We start from the raw sequence: 19,009 nt of genomic DNA, 5'->3' as shown, positions 1-19,009 counted from the left end.
AGGGTAGTCGCCCCAACAATCCATCTCGTACATTCCCAACCAAGCTCAACAGAGGACGTGACTTATTCGGACTAGGAAGACGACCTGATTCGTGTAAGTACAAAAATAAAACACAATTAATCGTAAACAGTTTTGAGTGTCGGTTTCCCCAGCAGTCCCTAGCGTAATCAGCACAGCGTTGTTTTGGGCCTCCACCGTTTGGATTGGGCAAGCAACATGCCATAATTTTGATGCCGTGGACAATTGGGAACTGATGTTTGACCTTTCCTGCCGATTTTCCCAGATCATAGACCATTCTGTCAAAAAATGAGAACTCAGAGAACCCTTCTTCCTTTCTTCCGAGTGTTTATGAGGTGGTCCTAACTCCTACGATGGAAAAATTTAGGTATACTTAATGATCTCAAATAATTTTTATTAGATCCCCTCTTCATTTCTATATCATCCGAAGAAATTTCAAGATGGCTCTGTCAAGAAGTGTCAAATATCGTAATTGTTATTCGAGCCCTTTCGTCTTATAAGTTTGGGTTGGAGTATACGTGTACCATTAAAAAAAAAATTGAGATGATTTTATCGAGAGATGTCAAGCACCATAATTTTCTTAAGCCCTTTCACCTTTTAGATTTAGGGCCGGAGGTAAATGTATCATCTCAACAAAAAAGTTTTGAGATGATTTTGTCGAGAGACTTTGATTGAAATCTTTAGTCAAATATGTTAAAAGCCGAATCTTGAAGGAATATTCAAAGATTAGAGACAGACTAATTTCTTAATGTAAACTATCTTTCTAAAAAGGTATCAAAATAAATCTGATATAGAAAATTGTATTTGAAATAAAATTTTATCTTTGAGAAAAAATCTTATCTTTAACAATTAAAGATTCTAATTCTAAAATTATCATAGAAATTTCTGATAATTTTAGGGTTCATAGGAATCATAAACAAATAATTATAAAATCTTAAATTCTAGATTTAAGACCATATATTACATTTTTAAATGCTCTTACTCGTATAAAACAAGCCCTAAATGCCTTCAAATCGGAATAATTTTGGATTCGGATCCAAAATAATTTGTCTCTTCTATGCCACCATCTTTATTAAGGTCCCAACAGTACCCGTTTTATGGCCCAGGAATTGAAATTTGAAAGACTCATTCACGTGAAATGATTTAATTAGAATGGAGAAGAGGGAACATCACACATGCGGTGCTCGGCCTAGGCGAGAACTTTCAAAGGCATTTGACCCCACAAGACCACAATTAGGGACGTCAATTCGTTGGACCCAGACCATTTGGTCAAGTCCACGTCTGATTCCATTAAATTTGATTCCCTAGGATAAGTATATCAACTATCCAACAGAGATGCAACCAAGTATAATCTTACATATATATATATATATTAACGACGTGAATCTAAATAATTAAGTATCATATAATTTGTATATTTTTAAAAATTTATAAATTTGTTATTGTTAAGAAAGTAAATTAGAATTTAATTCAATTTTATAAAATGAGCATTGTTCATCCCACTTATATATACTAGTAGAAAAAAGATAAAATGGTCTATATAAAATAAAATTAAAAAAATAAAATAAAATAATAAAAGTATATTAATTTAATTGGTATTATGATTAATCTATTAGTTTTAAGTTCTTAAATTTGATAAAAAAATTCTAATTTTTTTAAAATAGAAGGGTATAATGGTTCAAAAATTGTGGAAACCAAGGTAGTTACTAAAAATGATCATTTCACTAGTTAATAAGGAATTTTCATCGCGCATCTCTAACATCAATAAATAAATATCGTAAATGTGAAATTTGTAAGATGAAACATTCTTCAGTGGGTGGTCTAATAAGTTAACAACATTCTTTAGAAAAAGTTCTCATATGTTCAAATACCATCTAAAAAAGTAGATTGAAGTCTAACTTAATTTTACAAAATTAGTATGTAAAGTAAGGATTACTCCGTATTTATATACATTAATATGACCATCTCACTAGTCAATACGAGATCCCAACGAAACCTGATTTATACAATATTGACAACTTTCAATTTAACGATTTAATCGTTTAAATTTGATGTAAACACGAGTTATTAAGTCGAGTAGTCATACCAAGACTTCTTCTTGATTATTTTTTAAAGTTTAATATTAGATTGAAAGTTTGTTACTCTTAAATTATATATACAAAATTTTATATTAATTAAAATAATTTGACACCTCATACATATAAAACAAAAATGACGTAATATATATATATATATATATATATATATATATATTAAAATATACTAAAATATGATTACTTTATCGTACGATTTTAATAAAATTTGATATAAACATATAAAGTAATATAAAATTATAATTCAACGGTTGGATCGACAAAATTTATAAATATAAAATTATTAAGTAGTGTAATAATTGATAAAAGTTACACTAATGTTATTTGATTTCTTTCAAAAAATATATATATGGGAAATGCTAATATACTCTCACCTATTTTTTAGTTGGAGTATGTTAACAACCTACACTAAAATTTTAGGACAAAAAAACCATTCATTTCTTTTGATTTGGTTAGTTTGTATAAAGGATATTATAGTAATTTAATTTAATTTTAAATAAAAATAAAATATTTTATCTTTCTTATTAACTTTATTTTCTAAGTCATTTCTCTCTCCTATTAAATTTCTTCTTCAACCCATTTCTCTTTCCTAATAAATTATTTCTCTAACTTAATTATCTCTCTCCAATTAAATTTCTTCTTTAACTCATTTCTCTCTCATCTCTCATGATGTCTCTCATCTCTCTTTGAATAAATAAAAAATTAATTAATAAAAAAAAGAAATGAATTGGAGAATGAAGTTAATAAGAGAGAAAACATTTTTTTAAAAATTAAATTAAATTACTATAGTATCCTTTGTACAAATTAACTAAATCAAAAGAAATGAGTAATTTTCTTATCTTAAAATTTTAGTATAAGTTGTTAACATACTCTAATTAAAAAAATATGTAAAAATATATTAGCATTCCCTTGTATATATAACAAATTGGAAGGTGTGGATAGTAACTTCTTTAAATATGTTATTTTCAACCCAAACGTTAGGCCTATTATATTTTTCATATAAATAACCCAACAGTTTTTTTCAGCCCAACAATGATCCAAATATAATCAATTTGAACACGTTTTGATTATCCGAATAATGTGCACAAGTATCAATCTTTAACATTGTCGCTGTCATGGTAAAATAAAAAATAAGATCAATTTCACTAGGGCCGTGTGTGAGGAAGGATGCCTCAAATGACATAAATGTATAAAATCTTTTAGAATTCTGATTAAAAATTATTTAGTTAACTTTTAGTCTTATAATATATAAAAAGAGTTAAAATTTTCAAGAGTCTCAACCATCCATCAATTCAAATTTTGTATATACGATTATTCCATTGGTTATATTTTTTTTGGGTAACGTTTCTATTAGTTAAACTTTTATTTCTCTTTTCTATTAAATTATTTAAAGTTTTTGTACTTGACAATTAAATTGTAAGATTAAATTTTAAAACATTTAACTACTTATTAAATATTAAAAAAAGAGTAATGAATATAAATTTATTAGATCTCTCTATATATATTAGATCTGTCAAAACGGACCAGCCCGATCCATGTGGGCTCGCCCACCTTGACCTACTTTAAAACGAGCCAACCTAACCCGATCCACTTTTGATTTCTCAAAAAAAAATTAGCCCGGCTCGGCCCATCACGGGTTGGTAGGTTATACGGGTCAGCCCACCAACCCACCAAAAATAAAAAAAAACTTATCAACAAAATTCAAAATTTTAAATTAATTATAAATTAACATAATAGTCATAAAATTAGCATCATTAATAGTCATAAGTCATAACTCATCATACAAAATTAAATATAAATCATGATAAAAGTCTAAAATAATTTTTTTTAATATCCTATCATACAAAATTAACTACAAATCATACTTAAATTTTTATTGCAAAAAAAATGGTGGGTTAGTGGGCTACTCGGCCCATCACAGGTTTAGCCCGGGTGGACCGGGTCGAAGTGGACCGGGTTGAGATATACTCATCTACTATAAAACATTAATTTTTTTTGGCCTGACCCGGCCCGTTTTCAAGGTGGGCCAGGTTAGTCCACGAGTCCCGGCCCACTTTGACGGCTCTACTATATATATATGTTACAAATGTAATATTTTATTTCAAATTCTTTCAATCATCTCAGTTTTTTTTAATCTGTTTTTCTATATTGTTTATATTATTTTCTTTCATTTACTGTATAAAACCATTTTTTGTTTTTTATTTTGAACTAAAAAATTCCAAATATTGAGTGAAGATAAATTAAAAAAAAATATTTTATTAATCTTGAAAATTTCTTGGTAAATATTTTGATGGACACGATTTATATTCAAAAATTAAAAATATTGAGAAAAATATTAAAATAATAAATTAAATTTTCAATAAAAGTATTATACTAAATATTTTAATATTGATGGTCTCGATTTATGTTAAAAATTAAAAATATTGAGAAAAATATTAAAATATCAAATTAACTTTCAATAAAAGTATTATACTATATTAAAAAAAAGGAATTTCTTTTCTAAATACATATATTACAAATAAAATACAAAATATCAATATTTTGATATTGATGATCCCGATTTATGTTCAAAATTTAAAAGTATTGAGAAAAATATTAAAATAGCAAATTAACTTTTCAATAAAAGTATTATACTATATTAAAAAAAAGTAGTGCCTCTTTTAAATACATATATTACAAATAAAATACAAAATATTATTTAATAGTTGGCATCTTTAAGATAAATTTTTCGAAATTAAAATTACTTAAATCTTATCTAACATCAATAATACTGTAAGAGAGGTTGAATGTATGATTCATCTTATCTTTCAAGTAAAATGTAAGATTTACTTGATTATAAAATATTAATAAATAATTTAACAACTCAAAAAAAGTTAGAAAAGGTAACAAAATTTCTTAAGCTTCAAATTATAGATCTAGACACAAACAAAGCTGATTTCGCGATTCAACTCTTCTTCCTCCAATATGATGTTGACATGACACCTATAGTGCTCATGAAAAAAAATTTAGTGTACCAAATAAACCTCAAATTCTCATGTTGAGAACTCATTAGTTATTAACCTTATATCAGACTCTATAGTACTCATTTAGATTGAATATAACATTTAGTAGGTTAAGAAATTCTTAATCTTGCCGAACATTTTTCTCAGTAATCAAACTTTAAAATAATATATGAGTGTTACATAATAATAAAATATTTTCAATAATTAGATTTTTAACGATATGATTTTCTCATTAATATATATCTACAGATACTTTTACTTTGAAAAAATATACTCGAATACTTTGAATGTTCGCTAACTTAGATATTAAAATCCTTTTTTAAATATAACTACTAGTGCTTGCGATTCCAAAGATCAAGAACGGAAAAATTTGGATTGAAGATCTTTTACCAACAATTCTCAGCAAATACATACATCACCTATAATGAATCTTGAAACAACAGAAATAAATAACAAACAATTAATAAGGGCTATGCATGTTTTGGATAAATAGTGACGAGTTAATCACATATACATTGTTAGTATAAAGTTTTTTTATATCGGTAATTAATTATATTTTTTAATTGTGTCATGTCATTATAAACATATTTATTTTTAACAATAATATGACATAATTAAAAAATATAATTGATTACCAATATAAAAAAAAATTATACCAACAATGTATATGTAATTAACTCAAAAAATTATATAGCACCATGCCCATCAATACATTTAGAGGCAAGCAACGTAACATAATCCATCTATAAAGAGAAACAAATAGTCAGTACCATTAGAGCATCTTCAATAGGGGTTGCTTATAAGCAACCCCTTGTACCACATCACTGCCACATCAACTCTGGTTCACTTTATGAGTTGCTTAAATTTGCAACTCTGCTAAAATTTAAGCAATCCATAAAGTGGGCTAGAGCTGATTTAGCAGTGATGTGACAACCCTCATTGCAGATGCTCTTACTAAGAATTGGGTGCAAGAAAAGAGAAAAATAACTTCAATTCAATTCAATAACAAGCCAAATGAAAATTTCAATTAAGCAAGCAATAAACACAAATAAAGTGAGCAACGATGTTTAAGAGTTCCTCTTCCGGCTCAACTAAATGGGTGATTGCGCAACCTCCACGCTGGCTTCACGGGCATTACAAGACGGTACCAAAAAAAGTGAAGATTGGTAATAAAGAAGAATTTTTATTTCAGTTGTGAATTTGGGAGAAGAGATGGGATCCTTTTTTTCCTTTTTTCTTTTTTTATATGACCAACAACTTAAAAAAGTTACATGACATGCTAGTTAGGAAGTGTTTATGGCTTGAAGTTTTGAAAAATTTAAATCACATCAAACCAATTCATTTTATTAAAAGTAGATCAATTAATTGATTTATTTTTAATAAAATGAACCAATTCATTTTTTTTAAATATAGATAATTATTTTAAAATCGAATCAATTTATTATAGTGGGTTATTCATTTTATATTTATGTATAGATCCTTCTTTTTTCTTTTTCTTTTTTTTAAAAAAAGCAATCTACTTTATTTTTCTATTTTTGGTAAAGGTGATTCACTTTATAAAAATAGATCAAATAATCAAATTAATTTTATAAGTGGATCAATTTAAAGTTATTATTTAAATTAGATTAAATTTTTTAATATGAATGGATTCAATTACAAATTATTTTGGATCTATTTAAATCTTTTGTACAATTCATCTTAACTATTGAATCAAGTAAGAATGGAATCAAATCAAATATTTACAGGTGTAATGTCTCGGTCTACGCCCGATACGTATTTTCGGCCCAGGGCCGAAGAGGTCTAAACAGGGCAGTCGCTTTAGCCTTTTTGCCCCGTAGGCTCAAGGCTGGAAGGCAAGTGTAATGTCTCGGTCTACGCCCGACACCCTCCGTCTCGGCTTGTGATACGTCGACTACACCCCGACCGAACAACTCCCTTTCTATATGCACTCGGCCGATGCCCGACTGTGTACCCACTTATAGCATAGGTCGGCGTATTCCCGATATCCCTCATACACCATAGATTACTCGGCTAACGACTGACTATACCCTATGGATAGACCTTAACGGTCAGCATCCGACTCGCTACCCCCTCGACTGTCAAATATCTTTGGTATAATAACGGTTACAAAATCCCCAAATTCTCGGGGCCCAGATGGCCCATGAACTACAAACTATAATACTCAAAACCCTAGAGCTAAAGGGGCAGATTACACTTTTGAATGCTCTGGCTCTAAGGCACGATCTAGAAAAAACCCTAGTCCACCCTTTGGCCGGAACATTTTGGCGCCCACCGTGGGGCTTCGGTGAAACTTTTCCTACACCCCAAGAAGTACAAGAACCTACACTTTACCATGGCGAGAGGCAATAATAACAACAATAACTCACGGCCCCCTACTATGGAGGAGATGATGGCCATGATCAATGGCTTAAGGGAGGAGAATGCACGATCCAGGGAGAGAGAGGAGGCCATCCAACGTGAAAACGAGGAGATTAGGAGGCGCGCAGACGAGATGCAGGCCAGAATAGCAGCTAGTACCCGGACGATGGAGGAGGATGTCATGCTGGAAGTCCCTAGGGATTTTCGACCTTTCTCGGAAGCCATAGAGGCCGAGATCATCCCCAAAGACCATCGGATACCCCAGGTCGAGCCTTTCGATGGAACACAGGATCCCAGTCAGCATTTGACGGATTTCTGAGCTCAAATGCTGATCTGCAGAGGGAGCATGGAGGTCCGTTGCAAGCTATTCATGAGCACACTCAAGAAGGCAGCGCTGGATTGGTTCAGTAGTCTCCCTGACTGATCAATCACCGATTTTGACGTCTTCGGTCGGCTCTTCATGGCGCAATTCGCCGCCAACAAGAAGAAACCACCGATCACGGCAGACTTGTTCGACCTCAAGCAACAACGCGGAGAGTCATTAAAGGATTTTCTACAAAGGTTCAACGAGGTCGCCTTGAGAATAGGGTCGTTGGACGAGAGGATGGCAGTCATAGCATTCCAGAAGGGCTTGAGGTCCGGAGCTTTCGACATTGCGCTTGAAAAAGCTAACTGTCAAACGATGTCGGAGGTCAGAGCCTTCGCTTTGAGTCACATCAAGACGGAGGAAAATTAGATTGTTAAAAGAGCAGCAGAAAACCGAGAGGCGGGCGGCAGTAATAAGGAAGGCAACAAACACCTCCGGGTACGTTCAAACTGGAGCAAGCGACGTGATCACTACGATCCCAAGGAGGGAAATTGTAGGCAGGCAGATCATGGCGGTCGGGCGAGGGGCGATAGGGTACAAAGCAACGAGCCAGAAAAATTCACCCCACTCAACGTTCCCAGGAGACATATACTCCATGACGTCAACAGTGCTTTGCTCTTCGAGTTTCCGGCGGCGACTGATCGCCAGTTGGGCCCGTACAAGACTAACTGGTGTGAGTTCCATCGTACCCATGGGCATACTACAGAGAATTGCTTTGTTCTTGGCAAGTAGATTGAGCGTCTCATCAAGGAAGGACGCCTGAAAAAGTTCATCGCAGGTAAGCATGATGAAGGTTCGTCGGACAGACGGCATAGACAAGAAGGGGAAGATGCAAGGGGGGGAAGACGCAAAGGGAGATATCCTCCGAGAGACATCCCGGAAAAGAGTTCAGAGACCCACCAACAGGCTGTTCACGGAGACTTTAACACTGTAGCGGGGGGATTTGCCGGAGGAGGTCCGACATCGTCAGCACGGAAGAGATACTCTCGCTCCGTATTGTCGGTCTCGGATTTGACAAAAGCCTTCCCAGTCTGCCATCACGTTCTCGGACGCTGACTTCGAGGGGGTCTCTCCCCGTGAAGACGACCCCATAGTCGTCTTGGCAATCGTCATGGGCTACAATGTGAAGCGAGTGTTGGTGGATCAAGGCAGTTCGGTGGACATCATGTTCTAGGAAGCTTTTGTCGGTATGAAAATTCTGACTGACCGTCTTATGCCTTATGCAGGTACGTTAGTTGGTTTTGCAGGTGATCAGGTAACGGCCAGGGGATACGCCGACTTGGATACTACTTTCGGTTGGGGAGACCACATGAAGACTATCACTGTCCGATACCTGGTGGTGAATGCCCAATCATCTTACAGCATACTGGACGACCGTCCTACACTAAACCGGTTGGGAGCGGTCGTCTCCACCCCTCACTTGAAGCTGAAGTATCCCTTGCCCAATGGACGGGTCGGGGTCCTCTACGTCGATCAAGAAGTCGCGAGGAAATGCTATGAGGATAGTTTGAAAGCTAGGAGGCACTTATATGTAACGCATGTTGATTGGGGTGTCCAGTCAATCGAATTGGATCCGAGGATAATTCATTTTGACTCCCGACCAGCCCCAGCGGAGGACGTGAAGGAGGTTACCTTGTCCGAAGGGAAAACGGTCAAACTTGGTGTATCTTTGACCAAAGAAAACGAGGAGGGGCTGCTCGCTGTGCTGAAAAACAACGTGTCGGCCTTTGCATGGAGTGCCGGCGACATGCCCGGTATTGACCCCGACTTCCTATGCCACCATCTCATGGTGGATCCCAAGGCGAAGCCAGTGACCCAAAAAAGGCGAAAGTTTGGCGAGGATAAAAGGAAAGCTATAGCGGAAGAGACTAGGAAGCTGCTGTCGGCGGGACACGTTCGGGAAATCCAATACCCGACGTGGCTAGCGAATGTGGTGATGGTGCGAAAGAGCAATGGAAGCTGGAGGATGTGCACCGACTTCACGGACTTGAACAAAGCCTGCCCAAAAGATTCGTACCCGCTACCTAACATCGATTGCCTAGTCGACAACGCATCAGGCTATGAGCTGTTGAGCTTCATGGACGCGTACTCGGGGTACAATCAGATCAGGATGCATCACGCCGATGAAGACAAAACTGCGTTTATAGCTGATCAGGCCACCTACTGTTATAAGGTCATGCCTTTCGGTCTAAAAAATGCAGGGGCGACATACCAGAGGCTCATGGACAAGGTGTTGGCAGATCAGTTAGGAAGGAATGTCGAAGCGTACGTAGACGACATGGTCGTCAAATCACCAAGTGTGTGGTACCAACTTAAGTTGAACCCTGCGAAGTGCTCATTTGGCATCCAAGCTGGAAAATTCCTCGGCTTCTTATTGACTCATAGAGGCATTGAGGCGAACCCGGACAAGTGCTCCGCAATAATCAATATGAGAAGTCCCGTGACGGTGAAGGAAGTCCAACAGTTGACAGGGAGAATGGCCTCCTTCTCTCATTTTCTTTCGAAGGCAGCGGACAAGTCCTTACCCTTGTTCCAATGTTTGAGAAAGAACGACCGCTTCGCATGGACTGATGAATGTGAAAGAGCATTCGGCGAACTCAAGCAGGCCCTCACCTCGCCGCCGATCCTCACTAAACCACAAGCTGACTCCCCTTTGTTGTTATATTTGTCAGCATCCGATACCGCCGTCAGCGCAGTCGTGGTGCGAGAGAGAGGTAACTCCCAACTGCCGATCTATTTTGTTAGTAGGGTGTTGCAAGGGACAGAGGTTCGCTATCAAAAGATTGAGAAGTTGACACTTACCATAGTGATAACCGCGCGAAAGCTCAGACACTACTTCCAGAGTTACGAAATGGTAATCCGAACAGACTACCCCATCAGACAGGTGTTGCAAAAGCCCGACCTTGCCGGTAGAATGATGAAGTGGTCCATCGAGTTGTCAGAGTTTGCAATCAAGTACGAACCGAGAGGAGCCATTAAGGCTCAAGTGCTGGCCGACTTCTTGGTCGAGTTGACCCCACCAGCCGAGGGGGATCCTTCTGGGGAAAGTGACTGGATTCTATTGGTCGACGGAGCTTCCAACCTAGGTGGCAACGGGGCCGGGATCGTCCTTGAGGGACCAGGAGGCATACTTTTGGAACAGTCGCTACGCTTTGAGTTTCGAGCTAGCAACAATCAGGCAGAGTATGAAGCTCTGTTGGCAGGGATGACCTTGGCAAAGGAGATGGGTGCGACAAGCCTGTCGGCCAGGAGTGACTCACAGCTTGTGACGGGGCAGGTGGCAAGAACCTTCCAAGCCAAAGATCCTCAATTGGCTCGGTACCTTGAAAGAGTAAGGGTCGTGTCGGCTGGCTTTACCAAATTTTCGCTAAATCATGTCCCCAGGGAGCAAAACTCACGAGCCGATCTCTTGTCAAAGCTTGCAAGCACAAAGAAGCCAGGGGCTACTCGGTCGGTCATCCAAGAGACGCTAACACAGCCGAGTATAAATGACGCGCAAGTGAACGTCCTTTTCATCCAGGAAGAGCTAAATTCGTGGATGGGACCGTACATTGCGTATCTGACCTAGGGGGAGCTACCGGAGGATAAAAGGGAGGCATCGTTGGTGCAAAGAGAGTCGGCCAGGTTCGTAGTCATCAACGAAAGACTATACCGAAGGGGCTTCAGCTCTCCCCTTTTGAGGTGCTTGACCATGTCACAAGCGCAGAGAGTGATGGATGAAGTGCATAGCGGAATGTGTGGAAGTCACATTGGAGGCCGAGCTTTAGTGTATAAAGTCGCCCGGGCGGGGTACTTTTGGCCGTCCTTGAGGAACGACTGCGTCAATTGGGTACGAAAGTGTGATGGATGCCAAAGACATGCAACCCTACACCATTCCCCGACTGAAAGACTACACTCAATCCTGTCTCCTTGGCCTTTCCACAAGTGGGGGATTGATATTCTCGGCCCATTCCCGATTGCGATAAGGCAACTGAAATTCTTGATAGTGGCGGTAGACTACTTCAGTAAATGGATCGAGGCGGAGCCTGTTGCAACCATCTCGGCGGAGAAGGTAAGAACTTTTCTTTGGAAGAATGTAGTGTGCAGGTATGGAGTCCCTCAAATGCTCGTTTCCGACAATGGGACACAGTTTGCAAGCACAAGAGTTCGTGATTTCTGCAAAGAGGTCGGCATCCAGATGGCATTCACTTCTGTTGAACACCCACAGTCTAACGGCCAGGCGGAGTCGACCAACAAGGTAATCCTTTCAGGTTTGAAGAAGCGTGTGCAAGAGTCAGGCGCTTCATGGGTGGAAGAACTTCCCCAAGTGCTATGGTCATACCACACGACTGTTCATTCAACGACTCAAGACACTCCTTTCAATCTGGTGTACAGAACCGACGTCATGATCCCAATCAAAATCGCAGAGCCTTCAGTGCGCGCTACGGCTTTTTCTGAAGAGGAATCCGACCAAGGAAGGCGAGTTGATTTAGACTTGATCGCAGAAACAAGAGAAAAAGCAAGAATAAATCAAGTAGCGGCCCAGAGAAGAGCCGCCTTCAAATACAACACAAAGGTGAATCCAAGAGACTTTATTGTAGGCGACCTAGTTTTGAGGCGTGCTCAGCTAACGCAAATGAGGAACAAGCTGTCTCCTAAATGGGTTGGGCCTTATAAAATTGATGATGTGGTCGGCAAAGGAGCTTACCGACTGAGGACCTTAGATGGAGGATTGATACCAAGGACGTGGAATGCCGCAAATTTGCGCTTTTACTATAGCTAGTTTCCTTATCCATTTGTATTAGGTGCACTCTTTTCCTAACACAGTATTTTGTCCCCGTAAAAATATGAGGGGTTTTTGCTGAGAAGGATTTTAATGAGGCACCGATCTTTCAATTCTAATAAATGTCATCTCACTGTTTTCTTTCATTGTCTCCTAACACATGTTATTTTAAAGGCACCAAAACTCGTGATTGTCGGCAAAAGTCCGACTGGGCGAGTATAAATAACTCGAAGACCAAAACTTGTGATTGTAAACTAAAGTCCGACTGGGCGAGTATAAATAACTCGAAGACCAAAACTCGTGATTGTCGGCTAAAGTCTGACTGGGCGAGTATAAATAACTCGAAGACCAAAACTTGTGATTGTCGGCTAAAGTCTGACTGGGCGAGTATAAATAACTCGAAGACCAAAACTCGTGATTGTCGGCTAAAGTCCGACTGGGCGAGTACAATCTTTCTACCCATTTTTCAATTTGGCGTTAGGACGATTATGGGGTCGCCTCTCTAACCTCGGAATTTACCAATCAATATATTCTTTGTACCGATCGGAATTTCACCGACTATATTTTTCCATTTGATTATTTTAACTTAGAAAATTTTCTGAATTGTGAAGGTTAGAATTTGACCGACTATATTTTTCCATTTGATTATTTTAACAGAAAATTTTCTGCATCGTGAAGGTCAGAATTTCACTGACTATATTTTACCATTTGATTATTTTAACTTGGAAAATTTTCTGAATTGGGAAGGTCAGAATTTGACCGACTATATTATACCATTTGATTATTGTAATAGAAAATTTTCTACATTGTGAAGGTCAGAATTTCACCGACTATATTTTTCCATTTGATTATTTTAACAGGAAATTTTCTGCATTGGGAAGGTCGGAATTTCACCGACTATATTTTTCCATTTGATTATTTTAACTTAGAAAATTTTCTGAATTGTGAAGGTCGGAACTTGATCGACTATATTTTTCCATTTGATCATTCTAACTTGGAAATATTTTCTGAATTGTGAAGGTCGGAATGTGACCGACTATATTATACCATTTGATTATTTTAATAGGAAATTTTCTGCATTGTGAAGGTTGGAATTTCACCGACTATATTTTTCCATTTGATTATTTTAACTTAGAAATTTTTCTGAATTGTGAAGGTCGGAACTTGACCGACTATATTTTTCCATTTGATCATTTTAACTTGGAAAATTTTCTGAATTGGGAAGGTCGGAATTTGACCGACTATATTATACCATTTGATTATTGTAACAGAAAATTTTCTACATTGTGAAGGTCGGAATTTCACCGACTATATTTTTCCATTTGATTATTTTAACAGGAAATTTTCTGCATTGGGAAGGTCGGAATTTCACCGACTATATTTTTCCATTTGATTATTTTAACTTAGAAAATTTTCTGAATTGTGAAGGTCGGAACTTGACCGACTATATTTTTCCATTTGATCATTTTAACTTGGAAATATTTTCTGAATTGTGAAGGTCGGAATGTGACCGACTATATTATACCATTTGATTATTTTAACAGAAAATTTTCTGCATTGTGAAGGTCGGAACTTGACCGACTATATTTTTCCATTTGATCATTTTAACTTGGAAAAATTTTCTGAATTGTGAAGGTCGGAATGTGACCAACTATATTATACCATTTGATTATTTTAACAGAAAATTTTCTGCATTGGGAAGGTCAGAATTTCACCGACTATATTTTTCCATTTGATTATTTTAACTTAGAAAATTTTCTGAATTGTGAAGGTCGGAACTTGACCGACTATATTTTTCCATTTGATCATTTTAACTTGGAAATATTTTCTGAATTGTGAAGGCCGGAATGTGACCGACTATATTATACCATTTGATTATTTTAACTTAGAAAATTTTCTGCATTGTGAAGGTCAGAATTTGACCGACTATATTTTTCCTTTTGATTATTTTAATTTGGAAAAATTTTCCAAATTGGGAAGGTCGGAATTTGACCGACTATATTTCTCGTTCGATTATTTTAACAGAAAATTTTCCACAATGTGAAGGTCGGAATTTGACCAATTATATCCACCATTTGATTATTTTAAATTAGAAAATTTACGAGTCGAACCTATTCGAAAATCATGCATAAAACGCAACGAATCAATCAACTTATATCAAAAAGCAACTTATAGAAAATCGTAACAGATTCAACAAAGAAAGTCTACAATAGTCCTTGAAGCAAGTGAGAACAATGAAGAGTTAAAAGAAACATGCAACATCCAAAGACTCAATCATCCTCGGGGGGATCCACGAGTTCGCCATCCACGATCTCCTTGAAGTAGCCAATACCTTCAAGGTCAATATCAGCATGAAGAAGATTTACTTGACTCTTGGCAGCGTCGAAACCTTGCATAAACTTCTTCAATGCATCCATCTTTACCGCATGAAGGTCAGCCTGTAGCCTCTCAACCTCGGCCTTCACCAAGGTTAACTCTCCCTCGAAGACTTGAGCCGCATCCACGCTTTTGTCTCGGGCTAACTTGATCTCCTCAAGCTCCTTCTCGAAGTTGGATCTCTCGGAGGCCCAAGTTTTCCTCTCATTATCAAAGGCATGCCGACCTTCAAGAAGCTTATCTCGCTCGGAATTCACCCACTGAAGATCCGCCTTACCCTTCTTCACGGCCTCTTCGAGGGAATTGATCTTCTTTCCCTGCAGCTTGATCTCTCGAGCCATTCCGCGAATTTTATCTTCATTGATAAGAGACAAAGCGGAGAGACGATTAGTCAGGGACTCAACCCCCTTTGCAATCGAAAAGGGGCTCATTTTTTCTAAGTCCTCCTTATCGCCCTCAAGCAAATCGGTGTTGCGGATGTGAGACGAATGGTTAAACTTTTCGTCCTAGAAGGACAAAGTTTTCCCTTGGTCAGTACCATGGTCAAGGGGTTCCCAGTTGTCCCCAATGCACATACTCAGTGTCCGCTCAGCTGATTGGACCTCGACGTCTTTTTCAAGCTCCTCTCCCCCGACCTCAGTCTCCAGATTCACCAGGGTGACGGGGTTCTCGATCGCCCGGCGACGCTTGTGAGGACTCTTGGCAACGACACCCTTCTTGGGGGGAGCCCCGGCATCACTCGCCTTTTCACCGACCGTTGCTACCTCCACAACTTTGGAAGCTTCTTGTTGCTTCCATAATTTCCTCATCTCACGATTGCTCAAGCTCGCCATCTTTTCTGCATAAGAGTTGAACACACATGTTACCATTATAGGAATACGCAGAAGTCAAATAAAAATAATGTTAAAGATTATCGGCGAGCGACCGACTACCTATATAGATTCTCAATTCACGGGGCCTATTTTCTAAGTCTAGAAGCCTAGTGGTGTTGAAAATCGTTTGAAGCTCCTCAAGATTTTTAACGTCCTTTTGATCTTCTTCGGCGACCTTCTCGAATGATAGACCACCATAAGTTACCGTTCGCCGGTTCCAGTACAGAGGGAAACCGTCAAGCACATTTTCATTCCCAGGGGTACACCGAAGTCAGAAAAATGACTTTTTAAAGTCCTTATAGGACGATTGAAACAGTGTCAAAAGCCCTCGTCCATTTACTCCACCAACAGACACCCAACCAGTACGCTTGCTCACTCGAGATTCAAAAAAGTAGAAAAACTTATCTAAAGTCGGAATAATGCCTAGACCCGAGCACAAAATCTCGAACCCTCGGATAAACGTCCAACTATTTGGGTGAAGTTGTGTAGGGGCTACATTTAATGCCTGGAGTGTAACGACCCACCTTAGGTCATCACATCAATAACCAACCAAAATAAAAGAGCATTTATAATAAAAAATAGAGCAAAAGCCAGCTACGCTAGAGTGTAAAAATTGTTTTCATAATAGCAAACATAAATATATTAGTCATTCTCAGTAAAATTATACAGTCATCCAAAATATATTAACATTAACCATCAACAGAAACACCCTAGGTGCTGGTCAAGCTCTAAGCCTAGCCACTTCTCAAAGCAGCTACCCAGAAGACTCCTTGCTATCCCATGGCCTCACACCTAATCTGCTCCCCCACATAGTGAGATCATCACAGTTCCACCACATGGAAACATAAGGGTTAGCACGTATAAAACCAACCATAGTATAAATATCATTTAATAATTATTTATTCAAACCAACATGTATTTCCAAGATAGATATAAACCAATATAATATATACACATCCATGCCAATGCATACATATTAAATTATAGAAATCCATAACCTTAGTATACAATCCATACCATATGTATACATAATCCACATCCAAAGCAAAGTCACACCACCGTATAATCCATGATGTAACCAACACATCCAAACCAAATGTTGGCCTCAACACCTATCCAAACCAAGTGTTGATACGGTGAAACATGTCAGCAACCCATGTCTCACGCCTAACCTCTCATGGAAAGTATACAGTTGGATTACGTCGTCACGTAACCCTGGTGGGGTCACCTCATCCATCGGTATGACTCGACCCAGACCCATACCGGTAGCAAATAGATACTTAGAGGAGTACTTCAGAATCCACCTAACATCTGAAGTGGTTTACTATATAATCCTTGGAAAAGTTCCAAATTGGAAATCCTCACAATGGGATTCCGAAATTCCATATTTTCTCCAAAGATTATATCCCCTGATCTCACCAAGAGATCTCCCATCCATAACCTTACTCCTCTCAGTTCTATTTACTTTTCCAAACCACATACACATAACATACTTCATAATTATATATATATATAAACATAATCATAACCATGCCAAATTAAATATCCAAAACAACCACCAACTTGAATAAATAACAACCATCAACTTAAATAAATAATAACCTTCATACAAACAAAATAGCATATTAAAAGTTATACTACTCCTATCATGCTCATGTATACTAGATTAAGTCTTATAAGTACTATCCTTAGTTAACATACTAGATTAATTTTATAAATGCCACCCTTACTTGGATAATCCTGAACTGAAACTCGGACAGAAATTGAGACTATAGCACAGCTGCCTCCCCAAGGCTCATTCCGTCTAAAACAGGGACCGGAGCTAAAACTAGGACAGAACCTCCTCCTCTAGATTTTCCCTTGGTCTTCAAAGAGAAGAAGAGGGAAAGAAGGGAGTATAAGAGAAGAGAGAATTAGAATGAGAAGTGTTTCTTGGGATGGTTTGCAATGGAGAAGTGAAGGCCTATTTATAGCCTCCAAAACACATTAAAAAAATGTAAAATAATGGAGAAAAAGATAGACAAAACTAAGTGGAATGAATTAGTGGAATGAATTATAGAAGTTGGTGGGATGAATTAATGGAGTTGGTGTGAATTAATGGAGTTGGTGCCATGTTCTTTTCCGCACCGACTTTGGCTACTGATTTGGACCTTATAGACAGCCGAATCTGAACATATTTCCTTCATGAAAGTTGTAGGATTTTCTCTTATCTTTCCATAGCCACCAAGTTTGTATCATTTGAACAACCACCGACCAAGTTATACCCCAAACACAGAGACTTGCCAATCAGCCCAGCGAGAAACAATTGTATCAATAAAATTCCAATTTTGACCTTCTATACGACCGAATTTGAAAATGGCTATTTCTGTAACAGTTGTGCGTTTTTCTCTTAGCTTTCTTGTGACACCAATTTTTCATCATTTGGACTACTACAACCTAAGTTATGCGCCAAAAACCGAGGGTTGCCAGTCAGCCCAGCGAAAAGATTTTAAAAAAATCTACAACCATTTAAGCCCATCAACACACCTATTTTTCTAAAGCCTACAATTAAGCATAAATAGAGTGTGAATTAGCTACAATTGAAGTAAAATATAATCACCAAATTATGACCAAATACCACATAGTAATAATGACAATAATAATAATAATAGTAATAATCATGTTGAAAACTGAGATGTTACAATTCTCCCCAACAACAAAAATTTTCGTCCTCGAAAATTCACTTACTCAAAAGAGATATGGGTATTGATCCTTCATATTGTCTTCCAACTCCCAAGTGGCTTCATTAGTGTCTGCATCCCAAATAACCTTCACCAAATTGATAGATTTACCTCGCAACTTCTTAACTCTCTTGTCTGCCACTGAAACTGGTTGTTTCTCAAAAGTTAAATTCTCCTTCACTTGCACTGCCTCTGATTCCAAGACATGACTCGGATCGTGAATATACTTCCTCAGTTGTGACACATGGAATACATCATGCAGATTAGATAGAAATGGAGGTAATGCAATCTGATATGCCACTGGTCCAATCCTCTTGAGAATTTGATACGGTCCAATAAACTTAGGATTCAACTTCTTCGCTTTGATAGCTCTTCCCACACCTGTGGTAGGAGTTACCTTCAAAAATACATGTTCTCCCT

At 37.6% G+C, this 19,009-nt stretch overlaps 2 protein-coding genes across 2 annotated transcripts; one reads left to right on the top strand and one right to left on the bottom strand.

Moving 5' to 3' along the window:
* The first annotated feature begins 7,952 nt into the window (after positions 1-7,952).
* LOC109793060 (uncharacterized) lies at positions 7,953-11,427 on the top strand. The gene is made up of 3 exons (XM_083073810.1): positions 7,953-8,183; positions 8,592-8,814; positions 9,086-11,427. The coding sequence occupies exons 1-3, from the start codon at positions 7,953-7,955 to the stop codon at positions 11,425-11,427; spliced, it is 2,796 nt and encodes a 931-aa protein (XP_082929936.1).
* Positions 11,428-14,775: 3,348 nt separating this feature from the next.
* LOC114915486 (uncharacterized) lies at positions 14,776-16,335 on the bottom strand. Its single transcript, XM_029270290.2, has 2 exons — positions 15,930-16,335; positions 14,776-15,835 (listed from the first exon to the last, which is right to left on the bottom strand). The coding sequence occupies exon 2, from the start codon at positions 15,426-15,428 to the stop codon at positions 14,892-14,894; it is 537 nt and encodes a 178-aa protein (XP_029126123.2). The 5' UTR covers positions 15,429-15,835; positions 15,930-16,335; the 3' UTR covers positions 14,776-14,891.
* Positions 16,336-19,009: the final 2,674 nt, after the last annotated feature.

The sequence above is a fragment of the Cajanus cajan genome, chromosome 4 (assembly GCF_000230855.2).
Source record: "Cajanus cajan strain Asha chromosome 4, NIPB_CcT2T_4, whole genome shotgun sequence".
NCBI classification, from domain to species: Eukaryota; Viridiplantae; Streptophyta; class Magnoliopsida; order Fabales; family Fabaceae; genus Cajanus; species Cajanus cajan.
This window is presented reverse-complemented; position numbering and strand designations above follow the sequence as displayed.

Bases quoted from the DNA above. Each gene is read 5' to 3' on its own strand.
- LOC109793060 (XM_083073810.1), top strand. From the start codon at position 7,953: ATGGCGCAATTCGCCGCCAACAAGAAGAAACCACCGATCACGGCAGAC. The intron at 8,184-8,591 runs GTCAGAGCCTTC...CTTGGCAAGTAG, and splicing joins ACTGTCAAACGATGTCGGAG to ATTGAGCGTCTCATCAAGGA. The intron at 8,815-9,085 runs GTCCGACATCGT...TGCCTTATGCAG, and splicing joins GGGGGGATTTGCCGGAGGAG to GTACGTTAGTTGGTTTTGCA.
- LOC114915486 (XM_029270290.2), bottom strand. From the start codon at position 15,428: ATGAGCCCCTTTTCGATTGCAAAGGGGGTTGAGTCCCTGACTAATCGT.